Source organism: Maylandia zebra, linkage group LG15 (assembly GCF_041146795.1).
Source record: "Maylandia zebra isolate NMK-2024a linkage group LG15, Mzebra_GT3a, whole genome shotgun sequence".
Taxonomy (NCBI): Eukaryota; Metazoa; Chordata; class Actinopteri; order Cichliformes; family Cichlidae; genus Maylandia; species Maylandia zebra.
In genome coordinates, this window is record NC_135181.1 from 6491103 (window position 1) to 6508252 (window position 17150).

The 17150-nt window shown below is 40.3% G+C and overlaps 1 protein-coding gene and 1 long non-coding RNA gene across 18 annotated transcripts in view; one reads left to right on the forward strand and one right to left on the reverse strand.

Moving 5' to 3' along the window:
- Positions 1 to 6410: 6410 nt before the first annotated feature.
- On the forward strand, positions 6411 to 11701 carry LOC105940728 (uncharacterized). Its single transcript, XR_001167389.5, has 3 exons — positions 6411 to 6787; positions 8939 to 9126; positions 11438 to 11701. It is a non-coding gene; the product is annotated as an uncharacterized LOC105940728 (long non-coding RNA).
- A 93-nt stretch (positions 11702 to 11794) lies between these two features.
- Positions 11795 to 17150, reverse strand: part of epb41l2 (erythrocyte membrane protein band 4.1 like 2) — a 50188-nt gene continuing 44832 nt past the window's right edge. For 16 of the 17 annotated variants that reach the window (XM_004542035.4, XM_004542036.5, XM_004542034.5 and 13 more), the window contains 4 exons: positions 17018 to 17116; positions 16773 to 16853; positions 15425 to 15536; positions 11795 to 15109 (listed from right to left, as the gene is read on the reverse strand). In XM_004542035.4, coding sequence (XP_004542092.3) covers positions 15435 to 15536; positions 16773 to 16853; positions 17018 to 17116 — 282 coding nt within the window. In that variant the 3' untranslated portion in view covers positions 11795 to 15109; positions 15425 to 15434. The remainder of the gene's footprint in view (positions 15110 to 15424; positions 15537 to 16772; positions 16854 to 17017; positions 17117 to 17150) is intronic. The other variant, XM_004542037.4, reaches the window with a different exon arrangement.

Genomic DNA, 17150 nt, shown 5'->3' on the forward strand with positions numbered 1-17150 from the left:
GCCTCCTCGTCTCATCTCTCTATATACTCTACTTTATGTAGCAGAGATGACAATAAAGTTTACTTTGATTTTAATAATGGAATGTAATCAGGCAAGCCATTATCTGCTAGAAACAGATTGTTGTGTGTTACACCTAAATAAAACCAACTCCACTCCATAGTTGAGCTGAACCTTAGCAGCTCGGTTCAAATATGATATGTTTAAAGTGTTTTGAATTTTGAATACTCCAGACAGAGTTGAACTTTGCTCTTATGAAAATACATTATATTTAGTGATGTAAACTAATTGGTGGGGAAAATGAATGTAGAAAATCGATGGCATTAAATTACTGTAATGGATTCATAGACAGGTCATTTAAAGTAAAATATCATTACAATGTTGGACATTAAATATTTACCACCTTTCTCTTTTTTTAATGCATTTATTTAACTGAATGAATACTTGAGCGGAAGATTGATGAATAATGACCAGCAACTTACCATTAGTGATTATTATAGTCAGTATTAACCCATTCTTGGTCATGGACAAGGGAGGAGAAACTATATATCCCAAGGCTCAGAGTCAAACTAGCTTCCAGAGACAACAGGCACAGCAAGGCAGTAATTCACTGGAAGGAAGTAAACAAGTGGGGGATGTGCAATATTGTAAGATCGGTTCACTTTTGAAGGGTTTAACTGATGTCTGCTTTTAGATTTCAAAGGGCAAGCACTGATTTCCTTGCTTTCCCACACTAAATGCAACTACATTGATCATTTGGCTGATCTCCTGGAACTGCAACAGAAAAGAGACACTGATGATAAGGTACAATGATTAATTGTACTTTTTTTTTTTTTTTCAAATTTCAAAACATCATTGCCAAAAGCAGCAATAATATCTGTTTTTGTGCTCAATTCAGCCTCAAGGTTTAAATCTTACTTTCGTTTTAATGCCAAGGGGAAAAAAACTGTGGGAGTTATTGTTCTCCTGGCATCAATTATGATAATATGCTGTATATGCCTGACATCTTTATTCAGTTTGTCATGCATCTCTATGTTTTGTTACAGCAACAAAATCTCTGACTCATGACTCCTCTCTTTACCTCCTGATGGGCGTTTGTTTTGTTTTGGATTTTTTAATCTATAAAACAATACTGGATTAACTTACAGTTTTTCTCAGTAACTTTCTCTGTATCAGCTTGAACAGTTACCAGCAACGCTCCTCCAAATGGTTGCTTTTAATGTGCCCAGGGTGTTGACAGATTTTCTTATTAAGCACCTTGGACATAAAACACTGCAAAAAGATCAGAGGTTTTTTGTTTTGGATATATGCATATTGCATGTCATGTTGTATGCTCTGCATTTTAAGTTGTTTGTATTTTTATTATGTTTGGAGTTTGTGTTTCTGCTGCCTTGGCTAGGTCTCCCTTGAGAAGGTGACCTCTGTGGGACCTAAATCAAGGTAAACCAATAAACACTGGCCATGTAGTAAGCTGCGCGTCCACTAAAAGATCTTTCCACACAAGCAAGCATGTTACATAACACTCAGAAAAACTTAGGAAAAGATATTGCAGATTTCAAATTGTAATGTTTTACACATCATGGTGAACTCAAATGATGTTTATGTGTGTTGTTCTTTTTGCTGTTTCCCTCCACTTGGCCTTAGCACAATGTGGCAGACGGGGAGAGATGACTTGGATTCATCTCACTGTACAATCAATGAAACACAGGATCCGTTCCCACAGTGCTGACGACACAAACATGATCTTCCGCCCACACAAACAGATGCACACATCCAACTCCACTCATCAAAGTGGATGCTGCCTCATACCTACAGCAGCAATCAGACAAAGAGGTGAGGCAGGATTCCTCTTTTTTCTGTGAATGTTGGTAACAAAAACACACTTTGCTGAAGGTTGACTTCAAAGTAGGCAGAAATAAAAATGTGAATGTTACGTCCCCCCGAAGGGGTCTAGGCATGCGAGTGAGGGGACCAGTAACAAATGAGTCCACAACAGAATGAAAGGAAAACAGACAGGTGTTTTTAGTAAATAAAATAGTCTTTATTATAGATAATCATAACATAAAGAGCCGGCAACGCCGTTTTACCAATAACACTTGGAAAAAGGGAAAAAAGGTTGCAACAACAAAGAACACAACAACCAAACAAACTCCACACCACGAGGAGGCACTTCCAGGGGCCCACAAGCTCACCCTATCACTAGCAGCAGCTAGTAGTGATGTGACGTTCTGTATCGAGGCTTCGAAGCTTGTGTCGAGTAATGGAGGGGGCGTTTCCGCGATGCGCGTATCGAGGCTTGCTTCATTTATGGGAGGAGCTGAAAATGATGACGTCCGAAGCCTCGCCGCCCGGCTGTACCACGTGACTGGTTCATGAAGTGGTTCGAACTTTGCCGCGAGCTATGACAGCGATATAAACCCCTCAGACTTCATTCAAAATGTGGGTGTTTGATGGAGAGTTGCGGTTAGTGAGAGTTTGGAGACAGTTTGGAGGTTTATGAGAGTGAGGAGAGAAAGTCAGGAGAGAATGGAGCCAGCTAAGAAGAGGAGGATGTCCTCCCCTGTGTGGGAACATTTTGATTTTATTCCTCCCAACAAGCTATGTAAATTTCTACAGAAGATGTATTTTCATAATACTGATGGTGCAATACAATTTATGTTAAGCGGCTTTACTTTTGTACAAGGTGAAGTGTTTGCTATGTGCCAGGGAGCTGGGATATAACAACAACACCTCATCCATGCTTAGGCACTACAGAGCTTCGCATGAGAATAAGGGGAACACCGATTATGGAGCAGGACCAGGTGAGCCATCAAATGCCAGGATAATATAGCATGCAGTAATGTTACTAAATGATATAACAATATTATACAGCTGTTATAAGTTACGTGTGTGATATTTATATTTGTGCTTTGTCTTTATTGTCTTTCCTCAGGAGAACCATCTCAAATAGATGAAGACCTGGTTAGCATGGTGATTGAGCCATTTAGCATTGTGGAGGACAAATGATTTAAAAGATTTGTTAAATCATTAAATCCTAGCTATGTTCTCCCCACTAAAAAGGTCATAAAAGCAGTGAAAATTTAGTTTTTACAGAATAAAATGTGAACAGGCAGGACTGAGGCTCAGTGTGTAGCTGTCCATACCTCAGTGTTACAAAAGCACAACTACTGTCCACACCCCAACTACACCTCACCTCACAGTAAATGATCATTTCCATTTTAAGCATTTCCAAATAATCATTTTCCATACTGCCAGTATAAATATACACAGTATACTGCCATCACTACAATATACATGCTTTACACACTCCTTTTGTTGTTGACATTTACAAGCTGTGTGCAAAAGGCCACACTCTTCAAATTCATGCCAACTAATATTTTTATGTCCAGTAGGTGTCCTACTAGAGCAAATGAAGCTTCAAGAAGCTTTGCGCTGGAGTGAACCAATTGGATGAAAAGCTTCAGTGCTTCATGAAGCTTCATCTGCCCATCACTAGCAGCTAGCTTTACTGCTGCCGAGGCCCACAAGCCCACACTACTCACGTAAAGCAGCTATACTATTTCCACAACTCCACACTTCAGGCAGGATAACTACACACCAAGAACACCCCACACTGCTCACAGCTCATCCCCAGCTTATATGACCTCAGAGAGGATGATTGCCAACTGGGCCCAGGTGGTAAATGAGTCCAATGAGCAGCAGCTGTGTCCTGGGGAGAGAGAAGAGCAAGAGAGAGACAGAGGGGTGGAGCAAGAGAGGAGGAGGCAGAGAAAAACACCAAGCCCACACAAGGGCAGTATCAGGAGGCCCAGCTAGGGCTGTAACAGTGGAGAAACACCCAGAGTGTTGATAATGTGTTCCTGAGACAGCCTCAGGATCACTGCTGTCCCAAAATCCCGACCCATTGCAGAAGCCACATTTCTGGCAGCTCCCAGCCAGTTTCTGCTGATTACATTTTGTTAATCGAGTTTGGTCTTGTTTCTTGCTTGTGCGCATTTTCTTTCATTTCAGAATTTTATCTACGCTCACTTTGTCAGCAGCAGCACACAAGAGAAAATAAGAGACAATCACAAAGAAACAAGACTGACTGAAGGGCTGGTTAGTTTGGCAGCAACAGTGGTGCTGGGAAAAAAACAACCCTTCTTTTTCTTCTTTTCTGTTGCTTGTCTCAGTCCAGAGGAAATGGCAAAATGGGCCAAAATTCCTCCTGCGTGTCGAGGGAGGAAATGTTTAGCCAGGGTTATGGCTGCTTTCAGGAGATTTTTCAACAGATTAGTTTCAATTCCTCTTCTCACAAGAGCCACATTAATGTTTTATCAGCCATATCTAAATAATGAATGTAACTTTTGCGTTCTTTTTTTTGTTTGTTTTTCCATTTGTTTTTTTCATTTGCCTAATTTAATTAAACATGCATGTATACATCCATGCATGATACATGCATCAAACTACCAGAAAAAAACAGAACGCTATACAACCTTCAAAGACGCCACAGCCTCCACCCTTCTTTCAAACAAACTTAATAAGTTATATTGATGTTGATGGCAGCATCACACAGTTAACCTGAGTTCTTACTGGCTGTAGCCAGATTGTGTCTGTGATTTCACCCAAAAGCCTGAAAGCAATGTTCTGTTTAAATGTTTGATGGGGAGACTGGAAGCAGAATGTCAAACTGCAAAAAGGACAAAGATACTTAAACTTTGTCACATACAAGCAAGGATACATCACTCAGCATAACATTATGACCACCTGCCTAATATTGTGTTGGTGCCCAAACAGCAACAAACAGTGATGCACTGTGTATTTTCTTGCCTTTCTATCAGATCCGGCATTACCTTCTTAGGCAATTTGAGTTACAGTAGCTCACCTGTTAGATTGGACCGCAGGGGCCAACTTTGCTCCATGACCCTGTCACTGGTTCACCACTCTTTGTTTCTTCGACCACTATGGATACAGACGACTACAGACCATGAACACCCTACAAGAGCTCCCTCCATTCCACCACATCCCAAAGGTGCTCTATTGGATCATGTTCAAGAAACTAACTAAGCTAAGTAACATGGACAATCTTGAATTATCCAATTTTGTTGAGACTGGATGAGTTATAGCCTCAGTTTCCTGTTCTTGGCTGAGAAGTTGAGTGTAGCCAGTGTGGTCATCTGCTGCAAGGTTTAATGTTTTGTACTATCACACGTGCTCTTCTGCAGACCTTGGTTGTAATGAGTGGTTATTTGAGTTACTGTTCCCTTCCTATCAGCTCAAAGCCATCTATCCTCTGACACCAACAAGGTATTTTGACACAGGAAGCTGCCAATAACTGGATCTTTTTTTTTTTCAGACAGTTCTCTGTAAATCCTAGAGATATTTGTGTGGGGCAATCCCTGTAGATCAGCAGTCAGACCAATCTGTCTGGCACCAACCATGTGGCAGAACCGTGTCAGACTAAACAAAATCGCCTTTCTTCCCCCAATTTGTTGCTCAGTTTGAACTTCAGTGTTTTTTTGACCATGTCTACATGCCTAAATACATTGGGTTGCTGCCATGTGACTGGCTGATTATATATTTGTGTGATCGAGCACCTGAATAGGTGTACCCAATAAAGTTTGTGGTGAGTGTGGTGTGACCTGTGAGCCAAGAAAAAAAACAAACTTGTGCCTGTGACTGATTACGGAGATATATTGTATATGTCTAAGTAGCTAGATAAAATAAAAGATGAAACATCTTCACGAAATTTAAAGAAGTCCAGCTAGTTTATTTTCAAGATCCTTAGACTACCATGACCTGGATGACAGAGAACCTACACAGATTGCATATGCATGCCATGTATCTCTGCATTTTAATGCAAACTGTCTGATTCAGTACTGCATTCTTTGTGATTTAGTGGCATGGTCAGCAGGCCACTGGTGTGAAAGTCTCTGAGCAACCATCAGAAACAGACTCCATGAGGGTGGCCTGAGGACCCAACATCCTCTAGTGGGCCCCGTGCTCACCAGCACTAGAGCCTGTTTGAGACGCTCCACCACCACAATCTTTATAAGGATAAGCTAAAGAGAATGGATGGATGGATATGTTGTAGTGATATCGTCCAGATTACGGTTATCAGTTGTGTTTGAAACTAATCAGTGATGCCATCAACCAAAACGGCATCAGTGTTTGTTGGTGCAGAGAGTGTTTGAAAGCAGAGAAAGGCAAAAGAGTTGAGAGAACAGCTGAAAAACTGCATGTGTTGTGAGGTTTTCTTTTATGACGCAGTAAGCACAAAGGTCTAAGGTTCAATGATCAACACTGCAGAAAGCCACAGTGCACACAAACAAGCACAGAAGCATAACATGTAAATTATTTCCCAGATTCAAACGGTTTAAGGACACCAGTGCATACAGTAACATGCACCAATCCTCTTACTAAACACACACACACACACACACGGTCCAGTAAAACTAATCTTACTAATCACACGGTTCGACTGTTGAAACAGAACAAAGTTCACATTGTCAACAGCAGTGCTGTTTCTCCCAATCAAAGTGAGTCGGGGACAGAGAAACACAGGAAGCAAACACACTAAAAAGAAGAAACAAAGAACTGGACTTCTTTTAGCTCATTTTCTCACTGTGGAAATAAAAACACGAGATTTATTTTTCCTGCATAATCTCAGCGGCGTCAGGAGCAACTGACTGATTTCTTTAAAAGACAGCTTAACGTCAGCAAGGACAAAACTCATTAATCTCTGGAGAACATCTGTAGGTCATTTCCACCTAAAGGCCTTCAAAGCTGCATTACTGGGGGCCTAAAAACCGTAAGTAGATTTGGTTGTAGTGTTAATGATAACTGTGAGTGTGATTCATGTTTTGTATAGGTGATCCTGCTTTATCTGTACTGACTGTACACGTTCGTATGGACAAAATGAGCACAAGGTTTCATGGCCAAAGAGTGAAACAGTCACAAATGTGCAAGCTATTTGTCCGTGGACATGAACTGTATGAACTGTACTTTAAGTGGAAGTACATTTCTTGCTTGCATCGTGCATGTTTTCAACGCTCCTCTGAGGGACACGTAACCCAGGCAACCAAGAAAAAAAGTGGTGAAACTGCCGTGAACTTTTGTATTTTAGTCTAAACCATGACCGAGATCAAACAGTCTTGTTCCTAATACAAAGCTTTTGGGAACATGCCACTCAGAGCGCATCTGGAAAGTACTCACAGCACCTCACATGACCACATTTTGTCATCATACAGCCTTCTTCCAAAACAGATTTATTTTTTATTTCACCCCATTATGAGAAAGTGGGAAAAAATAGCTTTAAACTGCAATTTTGTTAAAAATCAAACAACTTTATAACGTGTACATAAGCTGTCGCAGCCTTCCCTCGATACTTTGTTTTAAAAAAAGTAACAACTCTGCAGTGTGAATATTTTCCAAATGCACTGTGTGTACATGGACACAAGTGAATCCATAAAAGCACATGTTCATGTGAATGAGGGAAAACACGTGCGAAGGAACTCGAACAATAGATTACATGTTACAGTTATCATTTCATAACCTGCACTGAGACCGACAAGGCCGCTTGAAAGGGATGAAAACTATGATTCAAGTTTCAGCAAGGTTAGCTGAACCTGCAGGGAATTATTATTTTAAATAAATATCATTCTAAACTTTGTATCAAAACCAGTGTTTGAAACACAAAATATATAAATGTCATGACTGCAAAGGATTATCCATAATTTAGACTATAGAGGCTTTAACACCAAGCATGGAAGCAACATTGCTGCAAGTCTGGAGTGTTGCATTGTCACAGTTTACACTTCTAATCATATAGAAATACATATTTAAGCAATCACCCATCTGTGTAGTGTCCAGATGTCCATTCCTGGATGAGTACAGCCTGCAGCTGTGCAATGGTCATTGATTGCGGTTGCCTCTGATGAGCACACAGCATGTCCTAGGCAAGTTCAAAAGAAAACCTATCAGGATTAAATGCTGATCAAAGACGTTCCCCGATATGTCCCTTTTTGTTGTGTTGTAGTTTTTAACCATACGGTGCAATGACAATACAGTTTATTCTGAATCTGATCCAAAGTGACAGCTACTCTGGTTGTGTATGTTCTAAGATCATTGGTTTGAGAATGTATACAAGTTTATTCAGTTCCACCCTTAACTAAAACCAATCAACCAGAAGCGAAAACTACACACAGAATGGTTGTACTGAGAAATCGATTTAAAAGAAATTTGGAACACATGTTTCTTATTTGATGTCTGGTGTTTATTCCAACCTTTGATTGGCATACACACGCTTGGCTACTAAAAATAGTCTTCTTTTATTAACCCTTTAAAGCCTGAACCATGAAATAATTGCCAGGCAATTGTAATTCTGAAAATAAAGTTCTATTTTCAATTCAATTTTATTTGAATTTTATTTTCTTTATATTGCAAGGTAGACCCTACAATAATAAAACAAAGAAACCCCCAACAATCACATGATCCCCTATGAGCAAGCACTTTGGCGACAGTGGGAAGGAAAAACTCCCAGGCTCAGGGAGAGGTGGCCAATTCACATATTTGAGTTTTAATTTATATCATATTTGTTGTTGGGTTTTGTTTTGGCAAAATATTTATTACTAAATTTATTTTTATTTTTTTTTTTCAGAGGGGTTAGTCTCAAAAACTCATGTATCAAATATGATACACTAGGTGTGGGGGGTTAAGCTGGTACTTGCTAGTGTACGTTTCTTGTACAGTAAATGCTTCATACTACAAAAGCAGCTGCAGACCAAAGAGATTTTGGGCTTTAACTGAAAGAAAAGTCGTCAGCACTACTGTTACTTATTTGTTATTTAACCTAAAACTTAGCTGTTGTCGGTCCGACACATTAAAGTACTCGCGTTGATGTGTTCTGTGATCATATTGCCACAGCAGACCTGATGTTCTCCCCGTTTCTGTTGCTTCACAGGACTAACATGGCTGTGCTGACTTCCCCCTGGACTGATCTGGCTCTGTTCCTGCAGGGAAGCATCACGATGTCAAACAGTGATGCAGGCAGCTTTTTTCCAGTGTGGCTGTTTGGACTGATGCTCTTCCTGTCTGTCTCTCTGCTGCTGCTAGCACTGATCATCCTCCTCAGTTGGAAACTCAGACAGGGTGGGCATTTCTCATACTCACTCACAGTATTATTTGAACAGTATATTACAACTCACGTGACCCACAGGTAAACAACAAAGAACCCAAACTAAACTACACTCTGACAATTAGTTACACTGGCCTGGTTTTTGTGGATGCGTAGTGAGAGAGGACTGCCACAGGCTTTAGATTACTCAACACATAAAAAACCTGGAAACATGCCTTTTCCTTCATCTATATGTGTGCACAGGTGTTGCTTTTGCCGGCTAAATCGGACCCATTTGTTCTTTGTGCGGCCGTAAAACATAGACGTGTACACACATCCTGTTATGATCATGGCTGTGCTTTCACCATCTACTCTGGTTCAAAGTGGATATATTAATAAAAAGATTATTCATGTGTAGAAAAATCAATCATGGGGAACTCCAGCTGCTTTTTGAGAAAATCTGACTCTTTTGTGACCCGTTTTTAAAAGACAATCATGTGGGAATGACTGCTGGGCGTGATTGGCATCAAAGCAAGAAAGTGTGCAATTTTTTGTGATTTTACATTGTCTGCTGTTTATTCGCATGCTAATTACAATCATTTACAGGTAATCAAACGCATACTGTTTGTCAGTGGTGCTCAAATTACACAAAGCTTCTATTTATGTTGGTGAGAAACAAATCTGGGTCTGTGTTCTAGATGGCAAATCACAACAGTAGAAAGAGTTTTACAGACATTTTACTATTTGATGAAAAATATTAGCTCATTTTGAATTTAATGGCAGTAATGTGTGTCAAAGTTGGGGAAAGTGCAACAAAAGGCTGGAAAAGTAAAAGAAAAAGCCAGAGGAACATTTAGCAACTAATTAGGTTAATTGCCATCACGGTGTTAAAAACAGACATGATTCTGGCACGGAAACTACTTCATGGGCTCAGGAACACTTCCTGTAATCACTGTCTGTGAATACTGTGCCATCCACACATGCAGGTTAAAGCTTTATTGTGCAAAGACGAAGCCATACGTGAACATGAACGCTGGACTGAGACAGAGTGGAAAACTGTTCTGTGGTCAAAGTTTGAAATTCTTTTTGGAAAACATGGACACTGCATAAAGAGGTGAATTGTTGAGTGCCGAATTGTTATACGCACTCAGTTCAAAAGCCTGCATCTGGTACCACACAAGGTACCAGCATTGCTAAAAGATAAAAACAAAAAAAGTGGCAGTGAGCGTCAGTTTCCTTGGTGAAAATGCCTTGTTGATGTTACAGAAGACTGGTCAGACTTCTTCAAGCAACATAAACTCAAATAGCCACTGCTTACAACCAAGGTATGCAGAAGAGCATCTCTGAACACACAGCACATCAGACTGTACCAGCAGTTTAGGCTGCTGCTGGTGCTATAATGATGTAGGGGATGTTCTCATGGCACAGTTTGGGGCCTCTTAACACCAACTGAGCATTTTTTAAGCAGAGCCTACTATACCTAAGTACTTGCCTGGTGCTGGGCAACCACACAGTGGCAGCACCGAGCACAGCAGGCAGTCCCTAAAACAAAAGAACTCGTAATAGAGGCGCAGAGAGCTCCACTCCCATCTCATTGGAGATGGTCAATGGAGAACAGGTGGAATATGTCTCCACCTTCAGGTTTCTGGGCACCCACATCTCCACTGATCTCACCTGGACCCACAACACCAATGTTCTAGTAAGGAAGGGCCAACAGTGGCTGCACTTCCTCCATGTCCTCAGGAAGAACAACCTGGACCACAAGCTGCTGCCAGCCTTCTACCTTGCTTGAATGGAGAGCGTGCTCTCCTATACTGCCTGGGTGTTTGGTACTCAGTTGATAACTGAGGGAAAAAAGGCTGTGCACAGTGTAAATTAACACTGCCCAGAAAAATCATCTACTACCCTCTGCCACCCCTGGAGGCTATCCTTAAATCCTCCAGTCTCAAGACAACTAGGGTCATCACAGGTGACCATTTGCACCCCACCCACCACCCGTTTGCCCCACTGCCCTCTGGTCGGTGCCTTGGGTCAATCAGGTCCCACACCTCCAGACTCACTAACAGCTTTTTCCCCTGGGCCATTCTGTTAACCAACACCATCGCCCCACGCAGAACTGAAATGACAAGCCTGTTGGCACCAAGATTTCAACTGATGAAAATAATGTCTAAATTAATTCAAAGTGGAATATATAAAACTTATATAAAATATTGTATAAATAACAAAATTAAACTTCATTCTAGTTACAATAGTAAATGTTAAAAAGACTAAAATATTACACATAGAGCTCATAACATTCCAGTTTTCTTCTGTTTTTAGTCTTCATCTCTAATCTTTCATCCACAGCTGACGCTGATCTGTTGAAGCTAGCGCAGGACAGAAGCTCCATCAGCGCCACCCACAGGCATGTCCACAGAGGACGGCACAGAAGAAATGCTGGATCTCATTTCTGCGCCTGACAGTCATGAACGGACACATTTTAACACAAATGAAGGAACACCCTCTGTATATGACACTGTGTGCTCTCTCCTGAGGGGCCACATCATGCTGGACATTGAAGACACCGACGTCGTCTGCCTCACCCGACTGACATGAATTAAAAAGCATAATTTTCACATGGATTTAAGTTTTAGGTATTATGTCTAATAAATATGCTGCACACATTTTCAATCACACTTCCAAGGAAATGAATGAGGAAATGAAGCGAGTATAACAATCCTTTATTTAAACAGTGTTACACAGGGGGGAGGAGTGGCTGTGTGGGGGGAGATACAAGACATTTAAGCTGCTAGACAGAAAAAACCCTACTGGTGATCACTGGTTAGCTAACAGAGAGCAATGAGGCAGTTGGTAGGTTTTCCAAAATGAGTTTCTGTAAAGTTTCCTTTGTTTGTGTGAGTTTTATTTTATTAATAAAATATAAAAACTGTGCTGGTTTCCCGTTTCTCCAGAGTGTGAAACAAAGCCTGAGATTTAAGTGTTCAGAGGATCCTCCAATTATAACCTGCTATGACACCATGTGGATTTAACGTTCTCTGATGTGGATTCACAGGCGTAGAGGTTGGTAAAACTTTTCTTGGTGTAACCTAACGTAACATGACACATTTGGGAAAATCCGATTCCGCAGCCTCAAAGCTCATGTGATTGGCTAAGAGAGCCCAGAAGAACCCGGAAAAGCGGTTAAAGCTGGGGCTAAACGTACAAAAAGGAAAACAGTGGCAGAAATTTCCATTTGTAGTGGTTTTCAAAAAAAACAACGACACTGCAACAATTTTACAAATATGCAAAATGGAGGGGGAACAAGAAATCCCACCTTTAAACAACTAGATCACAGAGAAAAGATGAGAAATTATGAAAAAGAAAAATCTACAAATGTGGTCACTGTGATATTACCAAAGGCTTTTTTTCTTTTTGTTTGTTTTTTGGAACATCAAAAGCTTCCAAAGCTGCCTAGTGTTGCACGGTTTACATTTTTATAAAGAAAAAAAAAATGCTTTTCTGCTGCTTTGTCTCTTTACAAGAGGGTTCGAGGTTAAAGCTTCCCCCTCGTGGAATGTCATTTAACTGCATAGTAGAGCTCAGACCTGCGTTTCCTGATTTTAAAAAAGCTTCAGCTCTCAGTTTGATGAGCACGCTTAACTACAAAAGTTTTAAAATGGGTCAAATTGGGCAGTGATTACTCATCAAGTTAAAAAGCTGATTAGCAGTTTTTTCTTCCTTTTTTATTTCTAAAAATGAAATAAAATATCCTTTTGTCTCCCATTTAAAACACGTCCAGTCAAAGAGGGAGACGTAGATTAATCCAGACCAGTCTAAGGTGGAATGTTTATTATACTAAAATCAGTGGCACTTCTTCACTTACAATCAGCTAAATTTCAGGAGAACATGACTTTGCCTTTATGCTGCTTATGCTAAAAATGCGCGTCAAAATAAATGCACGAGACCAAGCACCTAGCACATTTAATGCCCCCAATATTTACACAAAGCTACAATTTAGTTCACTTTCTTTTTTTGTTTTTTGCAGAGTAAAAGGACAGAAAATGAATAAAACATAATGAGTTTCCATTTAGGGGGTTTCAAGAGCACTTCAAACCCTCTGATACACTTCCCTTTAAGCTGCATTTTGGCTGGTGCGTTGTAACTTTTGTTTTTTTTGCCTCAGTTTGAAGTGTGGTGACAGATTCAGAGCGTTGCGGTTTTTTTGTGGTGAACAACGTGGAAATCGGCTGAATGAAATGTAACCAAAATAAAAACAAAAAGAACATGCAGAGAAACGTTTAGCTGTAGTGAAACAGTTACAAAGCAGCCCGACGCGCTGTATGAGCAGAGATAGTCCACACGCTCTCAAACCAATTGACGTGGTAGCGTCCTACCTAGACTCACTCGAGACTCCTGGAAGATTAAACTGCGTGAAGACATGCTGAATTTAATCCCATACTCTATCATATCAAGCAGGTATGAAAAGAAGCCGGCGATGAACTGAGCTGAACTACGGCGGCAAACGGGCTCCTTGGCAGTTAGCAGGCTGCATTAATTTGAGTCTGAGCTGCTTTCAAGTCATCCTCATTTTGGTACCTGTGCTAGTTGGAGCACAAAACTCATTCTGAATAATTTAAATAGCAGTGTTAATTTTGCATTATGCATTAAGCCTTCAGAATATTAAAATACTTCACTGTGGGATACAAGAAAACATGCATTATTATTCAAATTCTCTTTTATTCCCTGGTACTTATCGGGCAATCTCCCAATTATCCTTCACTTTACAGCTCCGGTCTCCCAATCCAAAGTCAGTTTATGTCTCCCTCGCTCCCCCTCAGGCCCAGCGGGAATGGTTAGTGTCGTACAGTGGACGAGCCTGGGGAGTGAAAAGCTGCTCCCATTGATAACCTTCATTTTTACTGTGCAGAAGTTGTCATTTTCAGTTCAAATCCACCTTCAGTTTAGCTTAAAAAAAATTTAAAACTGTAAAATTGATGGAATTTATTCCACCTACATTTTCGAACTACTGCTGAAGCTCGCCGACCCTATTTAAAATGTTCAAAACCCGTCTCTTCTTCCAGTTTAGCAAAAAAAGTGAATTGAACTGAAAATGCACTCACTCGGCTGCTAGTCACACACAAGGAATGTGGATGAATAATAACTATACAGGAAAAAAAAAAAAGAAATAACAGAACCAAAAGACCTGGATGACTCTCCTGCAGATGTTGAAGTTACAGCTCCCGCTCTTCTCTAATGATCAGGAAGTAGAAGTGATAATGTGAGGTGCAACGTTTCTACCATTCACCTGTGAATATGTGAGAGTGAGTGTGTTATACTAATTAAAAAAAAAAAAAAAGAGCAGACCAAGTTGTGACACCCTGTTTCCTTCATGTTCCTTATAAACTATTATATTACTCTCCATTTACATCACCATGAAGCAAGAGGGGGAGCTGTAATTTAACAAGTTACCTTTCTATGCCAATGCACCGGAACCCAAGTACAGGTGCATAACCTCACTGTTATGATAAAAAGCTTTCTCTACTTGAGCATCTCAGCGTGCTGTTATTGTAAGAAACGTTAGCTGAAGGTCATCAGTACTGGTACAAAATGATCAATGCAGGATACAGTTTCATCCAGATTGGTTATCAGTGCATCCCTAGTTTCATCTTTGTGATAGAGGACAAACATGCTATCATCTGTTTATAAAACAGTTACAGAAAAAGCACAACTAAAAAAAAAAAAAAAAAAAAAAAAGCTACAATTGTTATGCTAACAAAGTGGTTCTTTTTGTTCCCTCAGAAACAATGAGAGATTTTTTTTTTCTTTTTCTTGGTTTTGCAGTGAGGGATTTAGATCGCACCACAGACAATAAGAAAGGAAGAGAATGGCAACTTCGGTCCATTTGTCAAACCCTTCTCTCCCTGTTCTTTAAGCTCCTCTTCTTCTCCTCCTCCTCCTCTCCCGTCAGTCAAGGCTGATCGTCGTGGGTGATGAAGGTTGTTCGACAAAGAAAAAACAGTCATGACGGGCCCTTCAGCTCTGGGGAAAAAGAGAGGGGGTGGGGGGTGGGGGAGTAATCAGCCTGGGGCACTGCGATGATGAAACGACACTGGTTTCCTAATCAAAATGTTCTCCTTGTACTCCTTCCAAAATCTAATGCCTCTTTTCCCTTTTTCTCTTTTCAACTGTTGCAGCATGTGTGATGGCAGCTGGTTTCTTTAGCAGCTTCTCCACATGCACCGCTAAATAAACCTTTCCCTATCAAATATAAAAAGATTAATAATAATAATAATAATAATAATAATAATAATAATAATGATGATGATGATGATAAGCTACTATTTTTATCATTACCTGAGTTCAGTCAATCCTCCTCAGCCAGCTCAGTTTCTTTATGAACCACCACTCTGGTAACAGACATGTCAGGATGTTGCTCTTTGGCCTCCTTAATGGCCTGGGCCAGTGCCTGCAGTACCGATGGGCAACCACATGGTGGAAGCACCGAGCACAGCAGGCAGTGGAGGGGGAAGGAGGGGGGGAAATGGTGGAGTTAAATGAAAAATAAAAGAAGAAGCAAACAGAAAAAGACATATGTGCTGGATTTACAGTCAGTGTGACATTTTACTTCTTCGGATCAAGTAAAATGCATTTAGAAGAAGAATTCACTCAAATAAAACCCATCTCAGTGATATCCAAATCTGTTGTTTTTGTGTAAATCCAGCGAATTAAACCAGACAGGCAACTTAAACAAAAAGACGAGCATGCAAAGAGATGAAAGAGACATTTACCGTCCCAAACATTTCAGGGCTACATGCAGTTTGACATGAATTCCCATGAAGCTATTCACACAGGTGAAAAGATCTCTCTGGAGTTTTCCATGTTATCTACTGGAGACTGTGGCAACCTGCTAGCAACCACTCTCAATAAATGTTGCGCTGCCTAAGTACCTGTATCGCTACACCCCAATATGGACAATGAGACTTTTTAGTATTGCTTTTTAAGTATCTGAATCTGGCAAACAGTGCACAAAAATTGCATAATTGATAATTAAGAGATGGCTCAAATTAAGGCTGGCAGAATGGATCAATTATTTTTGCTGGGGTCTTTAGGAAGCTAGTTTAAAGTATTTAAAAAAGATCAATTTTCATACATCTGGACTGGACTAACTGAGATGTGATCTCCTCTGTGCAGTGTGTATTTTACTGTACTCTGATTGTCACTGAGGAAATGTGACAATCACAGAAAAACATAGTATGTGAAATTAGTCACTGCAGGAGGAAAAAAAAAAAAGCAGTATGCCAACATTTTATACATGAAAAGATGTGGTGAAGAAGTCACAGCAGCAGATTCCAACAATGAGTGGAATATGGGTGGATCTGATGGCGTGTGTCAAATAAGTGATTCAAAAATAAAACGTAGCATTAAGACTGCAAGTAACATGATTGACATGTCCCAGAAACCCATCTATTCTCTTAAATCTTCTAAATGAGAGAAAATTATTTCCTTATGAGTCAATCTGCAGAACAAGGATCTTAAATTTAAAGCTGCCAAGTTTGGACTTGGATGTGGTTTATTTATCTAAGATGACTCTTTTAGAGACTTTCACACCATCCACGTTTGGTGGGAAGAAAAGACCCCATGAGCCCAGTTGTTGGAACACGAGGCAAAGCAGAGGGGAAAGGCTGCGTCCCTGAAAACTGACCTGGTCGTGGTCGATGTCACAGTCTCCAGTAATGACGATGCGTTTTTCAATCCTCGTCTCTGATAGACCGCCCTTTAGCGTCTGCAACAAAAGATCACCACATTTCAAATTGGGAAGTTTGCAAATGGCTGCAGTACAGCATTTAAATTAAGATAGCATAATGAAATTATGTCCCCTATGTCACAAAGACACAGGCTCAACAGAAATGAACGTGTGTGTGTTTTAGGGTGTGTGTCTGTTCGTACCTTGGTAATATGTGTGGTTGTTGTAGTACACAAAGATTCAGAGGTGATTGTCTGAGCAGTCATCAACACTCCAGGCTCACCATCACCATTACCATCCAACTGAGAGAGACAAAAAGAGATCATTAGCTGATGT